At 54.8% G+C, this 16,044-nt stretch overlaps 5 protein-coding genes across 5 annotated transcripts; 1 reads left to right on the top strand and 4 right to left on the bottom strand.

Annotated features, from left to right (window-relative positions):
- Nucleotides 1-945: 945 nt before the first annotated feature.
- CLUP02_09139 (calcineurin-like phosphoesterase) lies at nucleotides 946-2,391 on the top strand (the record flags this gene model as incomplete). The annotated part of the gene is made up of 1 exon (XM_049288119.1): nucleotides 946-2,391. The coding sequence occupies one exon, from the start codon at nucleotides 946-948 to the stop codon at nucleotides 2,389-2,391; it is 1,446 nt and encodes a 481-aa protein (XP_049145263.1).
- A 700-nt stretch (nucleotides 2,392-3,091) lies between these two features.
- On the bottom strand, nucleotides 3,092-4,361 carry CLUP02_09138 (transaldolase; the record flags this gene model as incomplete). Its single annotated transcript, XM_049288118.1, has 4 exons — nucleotides 3,092-3,328; nucleotides 3,396-3,779; nucleotides 3,839-4,122; nucleotides 4,292-4,361. The coding sequence occupies 4 exons, from the start codon at nucleotides 4,359-4,361 to the stop codon at nucleotides 3,092-3,094; spliced, it is 975 nt and encodes a 324-aa protein (XP_049145262.1).
- A 3,041-nt stretch (nucleotides 4,362-7,402) lies between these two features.
- On the bottom strand, nucleotides 7,403-10,063 carry CLUP02_09137 (tudor domain-containing protein; the record flags this gene model as incomplete). Its single annotated transcript, XM_049288117.1, has 1 exon — nucleotides 7,403-10,063. One exon carries the CDS (start codon nucleotides 10,061-10,063, stop codon nucleotides 7,403-7,405), a length of 2,661 nt encoding a protein of 886 aa, XP_049145261.1.
- Nucleotides 10,064-11,086: 1,023 nt separating this feature from the next.
- CLUP02_09136 (superoxide dismutase) lies at nucleotides 11,087-12,380 on the bottom strand (the record flags this gene model as incomplete). Its single annotated transcript, XM_049288116.1, has 4 exons — nucleotides 11,087-11,118; nucleotides 11,445-11,693; nucleotides 11,781-11,960; nucleotides 12,368-12,380. 4 exons carry the CDS (start codon nucleotides 12,378-12,380, stop codon nucleotides 11,087-11,089), a joined length of 474 nt encoding a protein of 157 aa, XP_049145260.1.
- Nucleotides 12,381-12,485: 105 nt separating this feature from the next.
- On the bottom strand, nucleotides 12,486-15,891 carry CLUP02_09135 (uncharacterized protein; the record flags this gene model as incomplete). Its single annotated transcript, XM_049288115.1, has 18 exons — nucleotides 12,486-12,561; nucleotides 12,622-12,798; nucleotides 12,878-13,007; nucleotides 13,091-13,250; nucleotides 13,313-13,460; nucleotides 13,510-13,571; nucleotides 13,661-13,725; nucleotides 13,795-13,860; nucleotides 13,929-14,127; nucleotides 14,181-14,210; nucleotides 14,271-14,680; nucleotides 14,755-14,834; nucleotides 14,894-15,044; nucleotides 15,093-15,135; nucleotides 15,193-15,339; nucleotides 15,399-15,426; nucleotides 15,492-15,620; nucleotides 15,737-15,891. The coding sequence occupies 18 exons, from the start codon at nucleotides 15,889-15,891 to the stop codon at nucleotides 12,486-12,488; spliced, it is 2,256 nt and encodes a 751-aa protein (XP_049145259.1).
- Nucleotides 15,892-16,044: the final 153 nt, after the last annotated feature.

Raw genomic sequence — 16,044 nt, 5'->3', positions numbered from 1 at the left:
GACCCAAGGACCTGAGGTGAATCTGCCTACCTAACTCCGGTCCTAGCAAGCCTGGCCAGTCACCAGTGTTCGGATTTCTCTTCCATATTCTCTTGGCGAAATCTGCACGGTATCCTCCATTCATCCTTCCACCCTCCTCCCCTCGTTTCCGCCCAGACGTCTTGGTATTTTCTTTCCCTCGTGTCCTTGTCAGCCTGTTCCTTTTCGGTTGGGGTTTCTTCGTTGTTTGTTTCTTCCTATTCTCTTTTGTTGCTACCTTTTCCCTTACGGATACCCAGGATACAAGACTTTGGAGGCAATACATCTCCGACGACCCTAATTCTCCTTGAAGATCCACGCATGCGCAGCCACCCCTGTCGGACGACGACGACGACGACGACTGCGCCGGGCCCCTTTCCATCAATGCGATAAGAACGACTCGAAAAAAAAAGAGAGAGCGACATCCCATTTCCGTACACGCGGCCTCCCTTACCCCCCAGAATCCCATACTTTTCGACCTTGGGAAAAACCTTGGACGCTGTCAAACCATCCGCATACGTCAAAAATAACGATTCCGTCTCGTCCCGTCTCCAATTCGTCCATTCCACCGGCGCCACATCCCGCACGCGTAAACCCAATCTCGAAACGAAAGCTTGCGGCGGTTTAAGCTTGGGTCGATAACCGCGGCACGGGTACAGAAAGGCGCCAACCGCCACCATTACGGATACAAAACCCACGAGGTCTTCATCTTCAAAGGTCCAGGGTAACCCGCTTCGACGCCCTATTTCCGAAAGACGACAAGAATCCCATATAAGTGGTGGTTCAGACCTCATCGTGGGTTCAGCAAATCAAACGCAGGCTGGTTCGTCTCGTCTCAACACATTGCGCAGCGGGAAACCTTGACGGCAAAAAAGGGAACAAGACCTACGCACACACCAGAGTCCGCAGAGAAAGAAGGTCACCACCATGTCGTTCCCAGCCCCGACCCGCCCGCGGCGTGGTGTGGTCTGCGTCGCCGCCTTCTTCATCCTCACCACAATCTTCCTCGCGGCAGCCCGCCTCGCCTCCCTAGACCTCACATCAGCCATCCGTCGCCGGCCCGCCGCGAAGACAGCATCCGAGCCCTCACCAGCCGATGCGCCCATGTCCTACGGCGAGACCGCTCGCCCAGGCTTCACCGACCTCTTCGTCCACATCGCCACACTCCCGGAGCGTCACCTTCCCTCCCGCGAGAACCCGAGCCGCAGGCTCATCGTCGTCGGCGATGTCCACGGCATGCGCGTCTCACTCGACAGACTGCTTGAGGAGCTGCACTTTGACAAGTCCCGCGGCGACCACCTCGTCTTTGCTGGCGACATGGTCAACAAGGGCCCCGACTCCCGCGGTGTTCTCGATCTGGCCATGCGCCTCGGCGCCTCCGCCGTACGCGGAAACCACGAGGACCGCGTGCTGCTCGCACACCAGAACATGAAGACCACCTATGTTACCGACTCGGACGCTCACGGCAATCCCGTCACCAAGAGAGAGGAGGAGGAAGGACAAGCCAAGGCCGAGGAGAACAAGGAGGAGGACAAGAAGCCTGCAGAACCTCCCACCGACAACGTCTCACCCGAGGCCGAAGGCCAAGGAGAAGAAGGCGAGGACGAAGACGAAGACGAAGCCTCCCTAGAAAAGACCGAACAAGACGACCTCGAACCCTCAATCTTCCCCCACGGCGACTCCAAAGAACGCGCCACCGCACGCTCCCTCACCCGCAAGCAACTAAAGTGGCTCTCCACCCTCCCCGTCATCCTCGACGTCGGCGCCGTGGAATCCATCGGCGGCAACCTCGTCGTCGTCCACGCAGGCCTCGTCCCAGGCCTCTCCCTCAAACACCAAGACCCCTGGGCCGTCATGAACATGCGCGGCCTCGTCTACCCGCGCGAGGAGCTCCGCCGGCAAGAAGCCCACCGCGCCCTCGAAGACTACCGCAGGACCCACACCGCCGCCCCCGGCGTCACCGAGACCATGATCCAGCGCGAGCACGAGCGCCGCCGCAAGCCCCACGACCGCAAGATCGCCATCCCCACCGACCGCCGCGACGGCTCCAGCAGCTGGCCGAAGGCGTGGAACGCCCACCAAAAGGCGCTGCCTGAGAAGGAGCCCCGCACCGCCGTCGCCTACGGCCACGACTCGAAGCGCGGGCTGCAGATTGACAAGTTCACGTTCGGTCTCGACTCGGGCTGCGTCAACGGCGGGGAGCTGACCGCTCTCGTCATCGAGGCGTCTGCCGACGGCGGCGTCACGCATGCCGTCAAGAGCACAGAGTGCAACAAGGACGAAGGGAGAAAGGACAAGAAGAGGAACAAGAAGCACAAGAAGAGCAAGAAGGGGAAGAAGAGCAGTGAGGAGGTGGACGAGGCCGAGTCATAGAGACGCGTTCCCTCCTGAACAAGGAAGACGTATCGTCTCTTAATAAGAAGAGGAAAAGGGGAAAAAAAGAAGCGCATCAAGCAAACTGCATGTCCAAGACGGACAACCCAGAAACGAAGGTGAGGAGAAACAATTGCATCTGCATGCGTATGGGCTGGCTGCCCAACACTTCCCCATCTCAAGAGAGGGGAACGACGGAAATGGATATACCTACAAGTCATCGCCAACGTCTCTAACACACCACCAAGAGACGTTTCATTGTACAAAATAAGTTGCACCCACAAGGCATAGGGACATGATCAGCAGCAACTACCGTAATGAAGGACAGCATCATCATCATCATCCCACTAGGCGTTTTAGTCATTAGAGCAATACAAATTCACATTCTGAACTCGGGACATTGGGAGACCAATTTCTCGGATTTTTGCTACCAAGCAGTCTATCTTTGTGATTTTATGCCTCCCTCTGAAAAAAAAAATAAGTTGACTTCCACACAACTCAGCGCCTCTTCCATCACTTGACGCGCCGTTTGTTGGGGTGTGTGGTATGTGTGTGATGGGGTGGAATTGTTTGTTTTCCTTCTCATTAAGTCATTCTCACATCATGATATATCCTCCTCCCAACGGGAAAGTTGTCTCGCCCGCGGACGTGGCCTTTTGTTTTTTCTTGGTTACATCGCTTCCGCATCAGGACAGGCAATTTATGCCTGGACCTTCTGCTTGATGATGTCCTTGAGGGTAATGGCATCAGCGGCGAACTTGGAGATACCCTCGCGGAGCTTCTCGACGGCCATCTGCTCTTCGTTGAAGTCGAAGCGGAAGAGAGGCTCGTTGCTGATGTAGGACTTCTTCTCCAGGTTGAGGCTGGAGGCGGCGGCGGCGTCAAGCTTCTTGGGAACGGGGGCGTCGGAGTTAAGGAGCTCCTCAAGCAGGTTGGGCTGGTGAACGTGTTAGTTAGTGGTTCTCTGGACCATTCAAGGTTACAATAAGAGGTGGCAAACGTACAGAGATGGTGAGGTAGTCGCAGCCGGCAAGCTCGGTGATCTCGCCAGTGTTGCGGAAGGAGGCACCCATGACAATGGTCTTGTAGCCGAACTTCTTGTAGTAGTTGAAGATGGTGCCGACGGACTTGACACCGGGGTCCTCCTCCTTGGTGTACTCCTTCTTGTGGGCGGCCTTGTACCAGTCGAGGATACGGCCGACGAAGGGGGAGATGAGGTAGGCACCGGCCTCAGCGGCGGCGATGGCCTGGGTGATGGAGAACATCAGGGTCAGGTTGGTGTTGATGCCGTGGTCGCGCTGAAGGATCTCGGCGGCCTTGATACCCTCCCAGGTGGAGGCGATCTTGATCAGGACGCGGTCCTTGGAGATGCCCTGGGCCTTGTACAGCTGGGGTGGATGTTAGCAAAGTTGCTCAAAACGATCCAACGTCGGGATACAAGACGTACGTCAATGATGTGAAGGGCCTTGTCGACGGAGGCCTTGGTGTCGAAGGAGAGGCTGGCGTCAACCTCGGTGGAGACCTTGCCGGGAACGACCTTGAGAATCTCCTTGCCGAACTCGACGAGAAGGGCATCGAGGGCGTTGTCAACCTGCTCGTCGACGGAGCCGCCCTGCTTCTTGGCGGAGGCAACGGCCTCGTCAATCAGCTTGGCGTACTCAGCCTTCTTGGAGGCGGCGAGGATGAGGGAAGGGTTGGTGGTGGCATCCTGGGGCTTGTACTTGGCAATGGCTGTATAGTCGTAGAGTCAGCAAACGTCCTCTGTATATTGGTATCATGCCTCAATCCATTGACCATGTTGGCTGTGATGGATCGAGGTTGTGGTGGCAAAGTGGTGATCAGGAAGTTTTTGAGAGATTTTGGGGGAATGGCGGGGAGGAAGAAGGCGGGGTGGACTGACAGGCAAAGTCACCAGAGTCGCTGACGACAACGGTGCCGGTGGCCTTGAGCTGGTCGAGAGAAGAAGACATGGTGATGTTTGATGAAGGAATTGTGGCGGTTGTTGGTGGTAGATTGACTTGAGGAGGAAGAGAGGAGAGAAGGAGAGGAGGGAAAAAGAAGAAGAGAGGATGTAAGGTCGTTGAAGTAGTAGATCTTTGTTGAGGAACAAGCGTACCGTACCGTACCGTACCTCCCCCGGGGGACGGGGCGAGGGGTAATTTGTCCCTCATCCTCGCACCTCTCACACCTCACACCTCAGACGCCCGGACGACAGACGGTGGCCGCCCCCCCTAGGTAGTGTGGGTCTAAAAGTGTCACGTATCTGAGAGTACTTCGTACCTTTGGACCTTGGTACATGACATGAGCAAAAACCGCCGCGCCTTCCCCGAAGATGGGAGAAGCTGACGGTAGGTATCTCAGGTACATTGAATGGCTGTGACGCTGTACATAGAATCCCGTCCGTATCCATGATCAAGGGCCCTGGCCGTTCCGGAACATGGACCCAATGTTTCTTGTGCCATTTCAACTGACTACCTAGGCTGTTCAATGCAGGTTCTTCTAGAATGTCGATCGAATGCTTTTTCGGCTTCTTGAAGACTGCTTGGAGAGGCAGGATGTTGGTTCGTCATTCGGCCCCTACTCCGTACTCTGTACCGTTTTGGATGTTCTCTGCTTCGAGTTCTTAGACTTACTTACATCAGCAATTGACCGTCACCGTGACCGTCACGGCCTGTCCATTTTTTTTTGTCCCTCCCCGCCCACCGTTTGGCGGGGTATTATTACGTCGTGGTGACCCACACCTCGCAGACGGCCGTGAGTAAGGCTGCTGCAGAGTGCAGAGGTGTGCTGTGCTCTGTGCTGGTGGTGCAGTTGCTGCTTCAGCTTGCAGCCACCAGGCACGACCCAGCGATAGAGGTACCCGTCAGGTAAGGAGCCCCCCATCACCGTCCGCCCCTCCATGACCCAGAACCATCGTCATACCCCCAGTGTTTTCCGTGGAACTCGATGCCAGTTTTGAACAATGCTGCTTGCTGTCCTTTTTTATCTATTGTTGAATGTCACTTTTCGCTGGATCCCAAAGACATTTCACATCGGCGGTTCCGCTTTTTGGCTGTCGCAAGTCCCTGTCGGATATCCTCAATGCTAGGTAGCCAAGGCTGGTTTCTAAAAAATCGCTCTCACGCTTTTTGAACTCTGGATTTACCCGCTTACTGCGAGGCTGCTGCTTCTTCGTACGTGCACAGGCCCTAAGAAGAGGGAATCCGACGTAATGGTACCCATAGAAAACGGAGAAAAATCGCGAATCGCGATCCGTGGATGGGATTTTCGAGTCGCTCAGGACAACCAACCCCGTTTACCAGAGTAATCCGTCGTTCCTGATAGACGAAAACCAAGGAAGACATCGGCTGAGGCGTCAAAAAAGCGAAAAAAGTAGCTTGCCTGGGTTCTTGCAGTATGGGGCGAACACAAGGAACCCGGAAGAGTAGAGATATCGTCTTTGTAGGCCCGACTCGAGATCCAGAGCCTTCAAAGTACCGTACGGGCGGGATTGGATGTATCATCTCTTCGGTGTTAGGCGATGTCAAAAGTTGCTGGGTCACACGCCGCCGTTCGCCATCGCCGTTCCCATCCCGCCGTCGCCGTAGGTGGCCCCCCGTCCGTTCCGGCACCTTCTGATCAACACTGGACTTTAGCAAGTAAGAATGCGACCTAATTACAGGCACTTGGCTAGCTCGCCTGAGACGTCCATTGCCGTCGCGTCTTCATGTCGGAAATATGAGCCATCTCCTTCGGCCCAAATAACCCATCGCCGCAGCCTAGTTATCCGTACCTTTCTTGGACCGTCAATGAAAGAGGCATACCGCCCGCAATCGTTTTGAAGGCTCTTCTACACGACTTGGGCCTGGGCCTCGTCTCAACCAAAGAATTGACCCCCCAAGATTGCGCAGAACCAAAGGCAACTTGGCATTGTGACTCAGCCCATCCTCCCGTCTACGACTCTGCGAGAGTCCATCGTGCTTCTCGCCTTCCACCACGTGCTCGCCATCGCTCTCCATTGGTCCCTCCAAGACTTTTACCACCCTTGGACTTTATCCGTCAGATCCGCCCGCCGCCTCAATTGCCCCTCGGTTGTCATGGCCGGTTTATCTCGCAATACTCAGACAGTGGTGTAGACCCTTCCCGCGCGCCCCCATGCCAGCAAGGACTTCTCAATTCGTCAATAGTCCCGGTCGCGAGAGAGACCACGGGTGCATTAGAGAGAAATGGAAACTTCAATGGGCAAGAGCTCGTTATCGTGGGATCCAGGCATCGTATTTTACCGCCGTCCAGTTCCCTCACTTCCGCGCCAATGTCCGACGAGCTCGAAGCCGCCAGCCACCAACGAACCAGCGGCCAGCCCGGACTCTCCCCCGAAGTCGCCCTCTCGAACCCATAGGATGACCCCCACCTCGAATCAGGAAACTCCGGTCCCCGGTATTCTCTGACCTTCCACCGCCTACTTTCACATCCCACCATCCCTCGCCAGACGACCGGCTAGGCTCGCCCTCGCCATCTCGCGGAGAGCCGGCCAGGCCAGCGCATCCAGTTTCCCGTGAGGTTCCATTCTAAGCGCACTATTGGCGGGCATAGCGTCCTCAAAGAAAACGGAGCCCTTCTAGCGGTGCCTCTTCCCGCTCGGGACTCGGGACTCGCCCAGTGCTCTCTCCTCTCCTCGCCTGGGAGAATCTCAAAAGACAAGGCCTGGAACTCTTTGAGCCGACCGGCCGACGATCCCGACCAAAAACCCACGACGGCACCGGGAAGTTGGAACCCCTCCATTACGTAATTCCGAGGAAGCTGTTGCCAACATCGCGACATATCAACTCAACGCTTTTTTGAACAGCATCACGAGACATCCTCCCTTGTTCTTACGCTTTGCGAGAGAGAAGAAAAGTACAATTCGGCAAGACCTCAAATGGCCTATTGATTCATGCAAGGCTACTGTGAATTATGTAGTGACTTTTGTGTTTTCCTAAAACCGCCGCCACCCTCCCAAGAACTGTTCCTCCCAATGCCCCATCCAATGCATTTAGTCCTCAGTGATATCGCCGTACTCCCACATGCCGAGGCGCTCCTCCTTAGCCTTGGCCTCAACCTCCTTCAGGTGCTTCAGGTAAGCGGCGTGTTGGCCGCTGCGCTCCCACGCCTTGAGCTTCTTGGGCACCATGGCCTGGCCGTTGGCGACGATCTCCTTGTTGATCGAGTCGTTCGGGCCCGGCTTCTTGTCGCCCGCGTTGTAGTCAAAGAGGGTGATATAGCTGACGCCCTCCTTGGTGTCGACAAAGTCGAAGCTGGCAACCAACTCCTTACCCTCGGTCAACTCAGCAATGAAGCCGATGGATTCCGAGAAGTACTCGGGCGCAGTGGGCAGTTGAAGGAATGAAAGCGAGGCGTCAATTGCCTGAGCCTTGAGCTTCTGTGTGGTGAATTGAGGCTGATCCAAAGGTCTCAGCTTGGACCAGGGCTGCTTCTCCGTGTTGCCGTAGTCGATGTAGACAACCTCGGCAACCTTGGCTGCGCGATCGTTGGAGCGAATGCGGCCTCTGTACCATTCTCCGTCGGCAGAGAACTTGGCGGCGACGAAGTCACCGGCTTTGGGCGCATCGCCGATAGGCTTGCTGTTTGCCGAGTTGAGGTGGAACTTCTTGAAGTCGTTCATGAGGGTCGTCAAAGCAGCAGTGCCCTTGCCAATTTCCTGGATCTTGATCTTTCCGTTGCCGTCAATGTTGGTAATAACAACATCGCGGTAATCCTTGGGCTTGTTCTCGTACGCCTCGGGGGTATCATTGGTCGTCTCGACGGCCTCAGCCTCCTCTTCCTCCTCCTGAGACGGGTCCCAGCTGTGCCACAGTCCCTTGCGGCCCTCCTTGGCCTTCTTCTCAGCCGCAAGCAGCTCGGTGGCGTTGCCAGACTTCTCGGCAGAGTAGCGGTGCACAGATGCCAGACCCTCCTCGACGAGCAACTTGGCGACGTTCTCACGGTTGATGTACAAGTCACCGATGAAACCTCCAACCTTGTCAATGTCGTAAATGTCGACCTCAACGTCACGCTGGTTGCAGCGGCGACTGGCAAGGTCAATAGCCTCCTGGCCAAACTCCTCACCGTTGTCGCCTCCACGGCCGGGGGCACGAGGAGCACGGATGCCACCCAATACCAACGTCAGCTTGACACCCTCACGGGGAATCAGGATGGTGAAGCGAGAGCCAGACTTGACGAAATCAACAATAGCGGGCACCTTCTTTTGCCTCGACAGAGTGCCGAGCTGGATCTTGGCTTTTTGCAGAGACTCGGAAGCATCGGCGTATTGCTTAATCTTGGGAGCCTTTCCAGACCAGATACCCTTCTTCTCTTCCTTGGCCTTCTCTTGGGCAGCGAGGAGCTCGTCGTAGTTGGGGGAGCGGTCAGTGTCGTCCTTGCGGTGACGGATGACAGTCGCGTAACCAGCCTCAACCAGCTCGAGACCAACGTTCTTGCCCTTCTCCGTGACTGTGGCAACCTCGCGGGCCTCGTAGCCGTCGGTAGCAGGCTTGGAGCCATCGATGCTAATCTTGACATGCTTGCCGATAATCTTCTTGCGCAGGAATTCCTTAGCCTCTTCCTTGTAGGGGGCTTCTGACGCCTCGTTGGTGCGAGGGCCGCGGATACTGCTGAAGTTGACTCTCTGCTCCTTGTCACCAGCCTTGTTGCGAACAATGATGGTGTCTGCGCCGATAATCTTTGCGACAATCATGTCGGAGGAGGCGCCGTCAGCCTTGGCAACGTGGTGCTGGTGGATGCGCAGCTTCTTGCCCTGGGCTGTCTTCTCAGCACCACGGAGGCTGGCCATCTTCTCGCCGAGCATGGTGGAGTGGAAGTCGTTGCATCTGGCGAGACCCTCGGTAAGGAGGAACTCGGCAATGTTCTTGTTGCCGTTGGGGTGGATGATGGCTGCCACCAGCTGTCCTTGAGCGCTGGCGCCAACGATATCAACCTTTACGCGGCGCTGGAGCAGTCTCTCCTCAACAAAAGCCTTGGCCTCGTTTCCAAACTCTTCAGCAGCCTGAGTCTGGCCGGTGGACTGTATCGTTCGCTCGGTGGTAGGCGTACGGACTCCAGCAAGGAGTGTCATGACCTGCACGTGCTTCTTATCCGAAAGGAGCAGTCGCACAAGAAGACGGTCACCGCTCAGAACACGCTCGACAATGCCGTCAACAGTCTTTCCCTTCCATTCGTTCATGAATTGAGGGCCGCCAAGGTCATTCTGGACTTGAATGTTGCCGCCAGTGCCAGACCAGAGACCCTTGCCGGCATTCTTGGCTTCGGTCTCGAGTTGGCGCAAGTTGTCGAGACGCTGAGTAGTAGCCTCATCATCATCCTTGCGGCCAGCCTCTTCTCTGACCTTGAGCCATCCGGCCTTGATAGCTTCATCGGGGAGAGAAGGGCCATCCTTGGAGAGCAGGGCAGTGCCGAACTCGCGACCGGAAGGTACAGTGTAAGCTACTGTGCATTGGATCTGCTTGCCAACGACAAGTTCTCTGAGGTATTCTCTTGACTGGAAAGCGAATGGTTCATCGCCTTCCTTGTTCAGGCGAGGAGCCGTGACGTATGCGAGGGAAAAGGTCTTTTCGGCTCTGGGGTTGTTGGGAGCGGTCAAGACGAGGGTATCGCCGCTAAGCACGCTCTTGACCTTGGCGAAAAAGGGCTTCGACATGATGGGTGAATCAAGGAGTGACCGGATGCTATTGAGAAGATATACTATAGAGATCCATAGATGGTTAGCATGCTGCCCATCCCAAGCTATTTGCGGTGACCGTTGTGTGTCTCGTCCCGGCCTGGCGTCTCAGACATTCTGAAGCAATGAGCTCCAAGCATTGTAAAGGAACCATGAACTGCAATTGACAGCTCCGATTGAAGTCACAATAAAGCTTTCCAAGATGACTGTGACTGCCAGTGCACAACTACATCAAAGACAAAGCCATTGTGTTCAGGTGAGGCTGTCTGCGAAGCGCATGGATAGGTGCAGTTCCCCCCGGGTAGAAGCATCAGCTTGCCGCCCTCCCTGCAGAGGAAAGCTCAATGTCCAAATAACCAGGGGCCATTGTGAAGAAGGAAAAAACAGCAAAACGTACCGGTCAATGAGAAGGGGTTTGGTAAGGAAAACGGAGAGAGAGAGGATGTAGAGATGGTTATCGGGGGAGAGAGGGAGGGGGAGAGTTGTGTTGGAAAGGAGTAGTAGCGAAAGGCGATTGTTTGATTCAAACGTTCGACAGTCGTACCGCCTTTTTGACAGCTTGCCTCAATTTCGCCCGGTCTCGAGCAAGCAAGTGTGGGGAAAGGAGTTCAGGGACCACAGTCCACACGGAGGCAGGGGTAGCAGCTCGCCGGTGGCCAGTAGCAGTGGCGGGAGCCCTTAAGCGAGAGCGGGGTTACAGCTACCTTATGTAAGGTGCTGCACTTGCGGTTTTGGTTGCTAAGGACAGCTTCCCCCTTGAACAACAACAATGCGTCACTTGACTTTCAGTCCCGTATAAGCAAGCATTGAACGGTTGATTCATGAGAATCAAATTGCTGAGTATCTATGACTCTCAGTGTCTCTATACTACTTCGAATTGTTGCTTAGAAATTCTGGTCTCTGAGATATTCAAAGTGTCCGAGTGATGTCTTGTTGCAACTGTTACTAAGGAAAAGACACCATCATGCCAGTATTGGCAGCGTTCACGTCATATCCTACCCCTCACAGTGCAAGGACCAGCCCCGCAACTCCCGCTGGACATTCAGCATTCAGCTTCAGTTTTGATGCTATTCACCATGCCAATTCAGAGATGCGATTTACGGTGATTTTTTTGTATTACTTTTTGAAGATGCCATACTACGGTTGAAGGCTTCTACTACCAATTTTCAGCTGCCTTCAATACAGCCAGCGAGCATTGTGAAATGAAGCATATCAAGAGCTTGACAACCCCCACCTTAGATGGCAATCCGTCCCAAGACAGTAGCTATCCGGGCACAGAGCTTAGTTGGAGATACCAATGACACCTGTAATCGATCATTAGTTCTTTCCTCTTTTCTAGGAGGCAATGGTTTTTACATACCGCAAGCGGGACGGGGACCGGCGTTGCCAGTCTTGAGGGACTCCTCGTTGTCACCCTTGCCGAGGTCGTCGGTGCCGCCGTGGACAACGACGGTGCGGCCGATGACGCTCTCGGGGCCGATCAGCTTAACGTGCTTGTCGGTGACGGTGCCCTTGGAGTTACCCTGGCCATCGGTCTCGATGTTGCCAAGGTCACCGACGTGGCGGTTCGCGTCCTCGGGGGCGCCGTGAGTCTTGTTGTGAGGGTTGACTGCAGCGTTCCGTGGTCAGCTCTTGTTTACCTTGCTTCCCACCAACTGATGGCGTTCCTTCAGACTCGTCTCCTAAGGATACTTACAGTGAGGGCCGGCGGAGGTGCAGCCGTTGGTGTTGTCACCAAAGGTGTGGATGTGCATGCCACGCTTGGCGTTGGCGTCGTTACCGGTGATGTCCCAGGTAATGGTGGTGGGAGCGGACTCGGACTCCTGCTCGAAGACAACGGAGCCGGTAACCTTGGAGTCACCACGGACGACAGCGACTGGGAACCAAGGTTAGCGAACTGCTTCATCCTCATCTTGATAAAGCGCCCCCCCCCCTTTCCTACCCCCCTTCGAGGACAGCCTTTTCTCCCCTTGGCTTTCTCCACGACGGGAACGACGGGAACCATCTGAATTCGAACCAAACGGATCGACTGCAGACGGCGCAAGGAACACGAGGATGGAGTCGATCGAGCTTGAAGATTGGCCAGCGACAAGCTGGTTCCCAGTCGAAGGCACGTCGCTGAGCCATCAGGGTGTTTGCTCTCTCCCACGTCGTTCCAAAACCCGCTCAATCCAGCGCAAATTGGATGGTCGGCCTGCGTTACCCCTCCATCCCCGGCTCTGCGGCTCTGCACTAGGCCGACGAGGAAGGTTGGTTCCCGTATATATAAAGAGTGACACTTACCAGCCTTGACCATTTTGAATGATTTTTTTGTGGTACTTTGGGTTGAAATTGGTTTTGTTGTTTTGCGGGTGTGGTTGTTCACGCAGCAGATGTTGAGGAGAAGGGAAATGATGAAGGTTCAAGGTGCAAAGAGGGGAAGAAGGGGAAAGTACCTTATGGAGTCTCTGAGACGGGCCAGCTCAGACGGGGGAACACTGGGGAAGAGAAGAGACACACACGCACACTCAACACCTCACTCAAGATGGATCCCTCACTGCGAATGGAAAGGGGCGGGCACCGACGGCCGGCTTGCACGAACTCTGCGGACGCCCAATGAGGAACGAGACGTGATATTTCCGTAAGGTACCTTAAGGTAGCAGGAAAAGGCACAATTCGGAATTCCGAGGTACAGAAGCTCGCCTCGCCTCGCCTTGTCTTCCGTCAGAGAAGCGCTGGATAGCAGCAAACACGGCAGGGTTGTTCGTCTTCTCGCCCGCTGGAATTTCCCCTAAAGTCCGGCATCTACCTTACCCCTCCTCTCCGATTCTAGCAGGTATTATGCCGTGGTCCAAATCCCGGTGAATGGCCAACACCACACACGCTGTCACGCCCAGCTTGCGCTTGGATGGTGGGGGAAGCTGCTGCCCCGCTCCAGCATTATCTCATCGCCGTCATCTTGGTCCGGGTGGATTCGGGTTGAGCTTCTGGTTGGCTGCTTGTCTCGCAGTCCTCCGGGATGCTTACAAATGAACGAATGGTGCAATGCAATGGTGAAGGAAAAGGTACTGCGATTGCGGGCAATCAACAATGGAAGTTGTTGCCGTATTCTTGATCCTGCCAGTTTCGTCTTGGGACACGCCGTCGAGAATGAGGTGGAAGAAGGCCGATGCTCGGCCTGCCGTCTCTTGAATATAGGTAGCGCGCGCCAGCGCCACGATTGACATGTCACAAGAAAGCCCTTTCAACTGTGGCTTGAACAGCGGGGAACTCGGCGAATGGCTGCTGCAGAGTCAGCGGCGCCGTCAGCAACGCAGCGCACCTCATTGTCCGAAAGTGCCGGGAGTGGCTTAGGTATACCGTAGATATCGGAGCCTCTTCATCATTCGGTCCCGGCCTGTAACTCGCAAGTAATCAGCCACAGTACGGCATCTTGGTCATGATACGGGAGGCAGCCGAGAGTATCCAGAAACTGGTCTTTGTTGATGGCCGACTCGGTACCGTGCCACTACCTTATAGTCAGATTTGGTCGATAGAGTTTAGGTGCCATCGAGAGCTTCAGCCACTATCCATCATGCGCTATATGTTATCATCAACGCTAGCATGGAGCTCTGGCCATATAGCTGGCGGGGTCGTTTCGAGGCATCTCTTGCGGACAACTTCTTTGACATCATGACTGCACCGCGGTGATCATAAAAATGTCGAATACGAAACATTCAAATCTGACAGACCTGAATGATCATCAATCACATTCTGCTCTACGATGCTCCGCCGGTGTTGCAGGCGATTATGAACGTCTGTAACATCGTCGAGTGAGTCCGTATAGGTATGTCAACTGTCATCATCCCTGGAACCTGTGGTCAACCTCGGCACATGGCTGGAGCTTTACTATCAGGTATTATTACCCAAAGCGACGTCCGCTTAACAGCCAGTACCGGCTGGTTCGGAACCAGCTGCAGTCGTATATGTCGAGCAATGAAGCCAGAGTCCCAAAGACGGGCGAAAGTGACCAACTGGAACAAACTTGAAGCACAAGGGGTGCCCGCCATGCCTCCTGCATGAGTCTGAACCATTCGACCAGTCAAGATAGGCAATTCGACGGCTAGGGAATGCTGACGGCTGCGGAGACCAATCCCATGGCGCCGCGCTCTCCAGATGCAGTCAGCCCTACGGATCAGAGCTTACACAGTACGGTCGCTTTTTGTACTTGGTAGTAATGAGTCGAGTAACCCAGCTGTATGGGGGTTCCTTCGCCATGCTGTACTACAGAACGGCTGGCTGGCGTACGATACGAGCACGCAAAGTTGTTGGGAGAGACACTGCTCCAAGTGGCATCTCGTTTCCGACTATGATGGGGCTGCCAACTGAGTGAGACATCCAGGAGATAGGCAGGCCAAGGATACGCGACGCGCGGGTTAGCAGCAACGGCAGCGATCCCGGTGGGACACGTGGTGTGTAATAGTTGACATTCACCTTGCCATGCTCGCGGAAGTATGGTATTGGGCACAAGGGAACTCCAGCAAAACCTCAGTCTGGGGTCGGCGAGGGGGGTTTCAGCAGATCGAATTTCGGACTTCCAAATAGCATATCCCTCCCCAAATGTGTTCGAGCGCATCTCTGTGTGATGGGGAACAGAAAAGTATATCGAGAGACGAGACATAAAAAAGCATTGCGGGTAGGTCGGGCATAACCAGCATTTGCTTTTTTTTTCGTTTCCAAAACGACGACTGATGAAGCTGGATCTCCCGCGGGCCGCGCAACACATTTCCCCCTGTCGGACGTTGTGGGAGAATATACGAGAATGGGGTTCGCTAGCAGATTAATATCCACCCGGCAGGGACCCCGAATTGTAGGAATTTTCCGTGCGGCCAGGTTTTGGACAGGGCCATCCAACCGTCGTGCAGCCCAAGTGTGCGGTTAGTCGAAATACGAGACTGAAAGAAGGAGGTGGTTAATGTAGGGGAGCCGACATGATGGGCCGCTACTGGGATCATATGAGTACCTATAAGAGACCTGAGTGATCAGTTACTGAAGCCTTGTGTCTCCAACACCCCGTACTCCGTACTCATCGTCTGTCAGGCAGGTTGTCAGCAGTGAAAACAACAGCAAACGCCAAAAGAATGCGAAACGAGCCTTAACTGGCGAGAAAGTGGTGGTGAGGTGGTAAGGTGGTATTCGGTGGTGAAGAAGGGGTGAATGTCGCAAGGCAGGAAACGAAACAGATCAGCGTCGGCCATTGGCTCGCAGCCCCCGAGTGCTGTTCCAGCTTGTCCATCCTGTTGGTACTCTGTACGGGATACGGAGTAATATTTGGTCAGTCGAAAATCACACGTACTTGAGCCATTTCAGCATTGACTTTGAGACTGGGCCATTGTGTTCATCTGGGACCGGATCGAAAGTAAAGTTGATGGGAAGTTAGACTGAGAACATCAGACGGCGACTAAAACACACGGTCCTCAGTGTCTGAGAGTCGCCTTCACCTTTAATTCTCATCCCCGGTCCTGCCGCCTTCTCCAGTGTCCCTTCCTTCGTCTCTGTTTGAGAGAGAGGTACCTCACTGTGCAGTGCATTCCAAGATATTTAGGAAAGAGCGATGCATAGGTAGGTAGAAGAAGCCCTGGAAAGAAGTACGGTACGTACAGCAAGGTATTCGTACTCGTACCTTAATTGGACGTATCAGCCAAGTCAGTGGCAGCCCAGCCCAGCCCACACCTCGATGCTCGTGGGAAGCTACTCGTGGACAAAGTACCTTTCCACCACTGATTAGCAGTGGAGGTACCTCTCCCACCCAATTGATCCAGTCCAACGTCCTCGCTCATCTTCCCCATCCTGTCCGTCCCAGTTCATTGTGGTGCGGCCAAGCCAAGACTCTCTCGGCCCAGCTTCAATTTCTTCTTCACCTGGGCCCTTTTCGCAACACATGACGGACGGATTGCTAGGTACCTGGCTTAATTCCTTTTCTGGGCAGTTTGTTCCTGTTG

Source organism: Colletotrichum lupini, chromosome 4 (assembly GCF_023278565.1).
Source record: "Colletotrichum lupini chromosome 4, complete sequence".
In the NCBI taxonomy this organism is placed as follows: Eukaryota; Fungi; Ascomycota; class Sordariomycetes; order Glomerellales; family Glomerellaceae; genus Colletotrichum; species Colletotrichum lupini.
Note: the sequence above shows the minus strand (reverse complement) of the source record. Positions and strands in the feature narration are given on the sequence as shown.